General features: G+C 34.1%; 1 protein-coding gene across 1 annotated transcript in view; it reads left to right on the top strand.

Annotated features, from left to right (window-relative positions):
- SUGT1 (SGT1 homolog, MIS12 kinetochore complex assembly cochaperone) overlaps positions 1–4344 on the top strand; it is a 29220-nt gene extending 24876 nt beyond the window's left edge. The window contains exon 11 of the mRNA XM_029938458.1: positions 4243–4344. Within this exon, the coding sequence (XP_029794318.1) occupies positions 4243–4344 (102 nt within the window). The remainder of the gene's footprint in view (positions 1–4242) is intronic.
- The last annotated feature ends 595 nt before the right edge of the window (positions 4345–4939 follow it).

Raw genomic sequence — 4939 nt, 5'->3', positions numbered from 1 at the left:
TTCTTGTATTTCCAACCTATCTATATTGTATTTAAATTGATTGACTCATACTATTTTGAAGTGCGTTTCTTGGAGACAGCATATGGTTGGGTTATATTTTTTAATCTCTTATGCCAGTCACTGTCTTTTAATTGATGTATTTAGATCATTTACACTTAATTTTTGATATGTTAGAACTTTAAGTGTACCATTTTATTTTTGTTTTGTATTTTGGTTTTGTTTTTCCTATCTTCCTGTTTGTACTTTTGACTCCTTTTTGGTTTCATTTTGACTTATTTATATTTTTTAGTGTGTCATCTTTATATAGCATTTTTAGTGGTAGCTCTGGATATTACACTAGCTGTATTACACATAGCTTATCATAGTTTACTGGTGTCATTTTTCTTGTTAGTGTGAATGAAGTATAGAAATTTCACCACTCCTTTACCCTTCTCATTATAATTTTTACAAATATTTCCTCTATATACATTTAGAACTACATCATACAGTGTTATATTTTCACTCAACCATCAGACATAATTAGAAAGCTCAAGAGAAAAACATTCTATTATATTTACCCATATTGTTATCTTCCTTCATTTGTAATGCTCTAAGGTTCTGCCATTTGTTCTTTTTTACTTTAAAGAACTTTCTTTAAGCATTCTTTTAGAGCTGCTTGTGACAGATTTTCTGTCAGCAAGGATTTCTTTGGGTTTATCCTAATTGGGATTTGTTGAATCTGTAGGTTTATATGTCTTGACAAATTTGGGAAATTTTCATCCATTATTTTATCGAGTATTTTTTCAGTTCTTCCTCTTTTGTCTTCTTCCTGGAACCTGATAATATAAATGTTAAATAACTTTGTTACAGTTTTCACACAACCTGGGGACTATCTTCATTTTATCTCTTTTATATTTTATCTCTTTTATCTCTTTGTTGTTCAGATTAGGTGATCTATATTGTCCTGATTTCAGGTTCACTGGTTCTTTTCTCTGTGCCTTCTATTCTGTTCTTTAGCCTATCTGCTTTTTATTTCAGTTGTAGTTTTAATTGTAAAACTTTATATTTGATTGTACTTTGTGTCTTTTTTTTCCTTCGCTGAGTTTTTCTATTCATTTTTTTCAAGACCCTTCATGATTTCTAGTTAAAGCATTTTTACTATGACTACTTTAAAATCCTTGTCAGGTAATTTTAATATTTCTGTCGTCTCAATGTTAGAATCTATTGATTGCTTCTTTAAAAAAAAAGTGTGAAATTTTCCTGGTTCTTGGTGTTTTTTCCCCCCAGCAACAAGTGATTTTCATTTGAAACCTGGACACTTCATGTTCTCCTATGAGACTGGATCTTATTTCAACCCTCCATTTCAGTTGACTTTCTCTCCCAACCACTCTGGCTTCATTATTGCTAGGTGGAAGTAGAAACCCAGGTAGCCTAATCAGCCTCCTTAGACATCCCAGCACCCCTTGTCACTGCTGGGAATGGGATAGATATTACATCTGTGTGGTTTTCACTCACCCCACAGGTGTCAGAGGAGGTGGGTTCATGGTAGCCCAGCATGGGTGGAAGTCTAGGCTTTGCTGGCCTTGGGTGGGGATGGAGCCATAGTTTTTTCTGTGGTGGTTAGCTGCAATAGAGCAATTATAGTCTAAAACTTTTCTATCTTCCTAAGCTTCTTTTTGTCTTTCCTAATTTTTTTGTTAGAGAAATCAGGTGTTTGTTGTTGCTTTATTTGTATGTGCTTCTTAGTGTTTTCAGTGTCTTCAGCAGCAACTGTAGGACATGACACCAAAAAGAAAACCAAGAGACTCACCGCCATGTTGTGGTGTTCGTTGGCTCCGAAGGTCCCTAGCTGATCTGTTTACTTTCCTTCATCTTTTAGAGCTTTCTTATGTTCGTTTACATATGTATAATGTGAGAGATTTTTAGTAGTATTTTGTGGGAACAATCGGCTAAAGTACATCGAAACTGTGTCCCCAGGAAGAGAAGTCCGTTTCAGTATTGACTTTTTTAAAAGTGTGCTGGATGGAATAGCAGTGTGTAAAATTTCAAAGATTGTAGAATCTGCATCCATTTTCATAGAGAGGCTTTGTTAGTAGTAATCGAACCATCTACACTCATAAAACAAACCACCCTTTGGCAGCGTTAACCTAGGACATAACCAAGTGCTTGTGGGAAAACAAACAAAATAGATCTGTGATCTCACAGTTTAATTGGGCCAAAAAGACCAACATATATAAAATAATCAGGGAAATGCTAAATGATATGGGGAAACATGTCATCAGTAATATGATCAGATTTCAAACTAAATCTGCTTTCTGTAGTCATCTTAGGAGTATTTTGTTCTTTTTCTTCAGGTTTTTTTAAAAGTTTTTATTTAAATTGCAGTTACCATACATGCAATATTAGTTTCAGGTGTACAAAATTGTGATTCAGCACCTCCGTATAATACCTGGTGTCCATCCTTAATCCTTATCCCCCGTTTAACACACGCTCTCACCCACCTCCCCTCTGGTAACATTAGTTTGTTCTCCAGTTAAGAGACTGTTTCTTGGTTTGCCTCTTTTTTTTTTTCTTCTTCTTTCCCTTTGCTCCTTTATTTTGTTTCTTAAATTCCACATGACTGAAATCATGTGGTATTGGTTTTTGACTTATTTCAGTTAGCTTATTACTCTCTAGCTCCATCCATGTCATCGTTAATGGCAGGATTTCCATATATACGTACACATGCGCATATATGTATCACTTCTTTTTCTTTTTTTTTTTTTACTCAGATGTAGGGTTAGTTTAGGGTTTATGGCCAAGGTGAGAGTATGTTCTTAGTATCCTGAAGTTTAGAGAACTCTCCAGAGGGTTTGATTTAGGGTTAGAGTTAGGGTTAGTGTTAGGGTTTTAGGGTTAGGTTTAGGGATTAGGATTGGGATTTAGGGTGTTAGTGGGTTTATGTTAACGAGAGAAGATGTTATTTGAATGACGGTTTATACACAGTGTAGTTCAATGAGGTAAGCATAGGGCTCTTCCCATATGCTGCTAACATATATTTACAAACACTTATATCTTAATGAAAGAAGGTGTTACTTAAAACACGCATTATACACCATATAGTTTGATTCAAGTATAGGTCTATTCCCACATGCTTCTACATATTACATTTACAAAAATAGGTATCAGTATTTTATTTGAAGCCTACCATGTGTCTAACTATTGTGCTTAGATCTAGGATATAAGTGTTGGTAAGCTGGTTTCTTGCCTTGTAGGAGCTCTCAGCTTTAGTTGGAACCAAGGATGGAAAGCAGATATAAAAGAAATCAGACCCTTAAAATTCTAACAGTGTAGTGCTATGTGTATTAATGGTTATTATGTTCATGCAGAGTACAAATCCTACAAGGGTAGAATCCTGATGAGGGTCAGATGAGGCCACAGAGAAATGGTGATAGATCATGTTTAGAGGATAATTAAAGAATAGAAAAAAATAACTGGGATGGAGAACATCCCACACAAAGGAACTCATCTGAGGGAACTTGACAGAGTGTGGGGCCTGGCTTTATATTGAGGTTCTAGTGTAATAGTAGAGTTTGTAACTATACATTTGCCAGCAGCGCAGCTGACTTTGTAAAACTGTTTAGATTTAATAATTCACATTATTTGTTGCTGTGATCCAAGTCAGTGAATTTTTATTCCATTAAGATAACAAATGTCTGGAAGTTTATTAAAATGTATTTATGAATATGCTAGGGTTATTGGTGTGTGGTGTGTTCTGTAGATGGTAAATAGATAACCAGTTCTCTGCTGAGATACTGATATTAAGTACCTGTGTGTGATTTGAAAAAAAATCCACATTCTTGGTATATATTGTCACAGAGCTCTTAAAGGGTCTCTTAAACTTCTGTCCATCTAGTACAGAAAGCGTTTACTTTGCCTGGTCTTTACTATCCTTAACAAGAGAGGTTACTTGTTTTCTTTGGGAGCCAGTTTTATTTTCATCAGAAGGTAGATTTTCCACATTACACCTCAGTGCTGATTAGCAAAAGGAGATAAGTCACTGTATGAACATGATGCTTTTACCTTACTCTAGAGCTTCCTTTTTAGGTTTTACAGTAGGTGATGAACTTCTCTGAAAAGCCTAAGATTAAATGGAAATGCTATCTTGTGTTTATATTGAGCCAAACAGAGTTATATTTGTAACTCTATGCTTGGAACATTTTTAGAAAATTACTATTTTGATTATATGGTCCAGAGATTAATCTATTTTTATTTCTATTGCAGATGGAGTCTGGTGGTACAGTTTTGAGTACCAACTGGTCTGATGTAGGTAAAAGGAAAGTTGAAATCAATCCTCCTGATGATATGGAATGGAAAAAGTACTAAATAAATTAATTTGTTATCACTGTATTGCATATAATCACCTAATGCCCATTGTGTATTAATATTTCATTCTTGAATTTTGAACACTGAGTATCTTTTTCAAAGGTTATACCTCTTTACCTCTTTGTGCTTTAGAAATTATTTTCCTTCAAGTGTTCTAAGAGTCTAATGAAGAACGAAGATCCTATTTTATCACTTTGTCCTTAAGGATTTCAGACATGCTGAAATGGAATTGACTACTAGATAGAGTAGTTCTACCTAGTTATGGAAGTGGAGAAATCATTAACGGATATCTTGGGTTATTGCCTTATTTTTGATGAAGTATTATGTTAATAATTTATTAGACTTGACAATTTTGGGTGAGCATAGATTTTTTTCAAGTGTTACATTGTTTGCTTTTAAAAACTGCTTTTGGATGGAGTTGTAAATACAATTTTTCTATGAAGTTGTTTGGTTTATTTACCTTTTTCTTATGTTTTTTAATGAGAACTTTGAGAAATTATCACAAGGATTTCCTATTTGGTTATATGGGAAATATTTGTAATTACACTGGGATTTTGGTCCTTACTTACCAAATTCCTGTATAAAACATAGAACC

This window comes from Suricata suricatta, chromosome 4 (assembly GCF_006229205.1).
Source record: "Suricata suricatta isolate VVHF042 chromosome 4, meerkat_22Aug2017_6uvM2_HiC, whole genome shotgun sequence".
Lineage (NCBI taxonomy): Eukaryota > Metazoa > Chordata > Mammalia > Carnivora > Herpestidae > Suricata > Suricata suricatta.
Note: the sequence above shows the minus strand (reverse complement) of the source record. Positions and strands in the feature narration are given on the sequence as shown.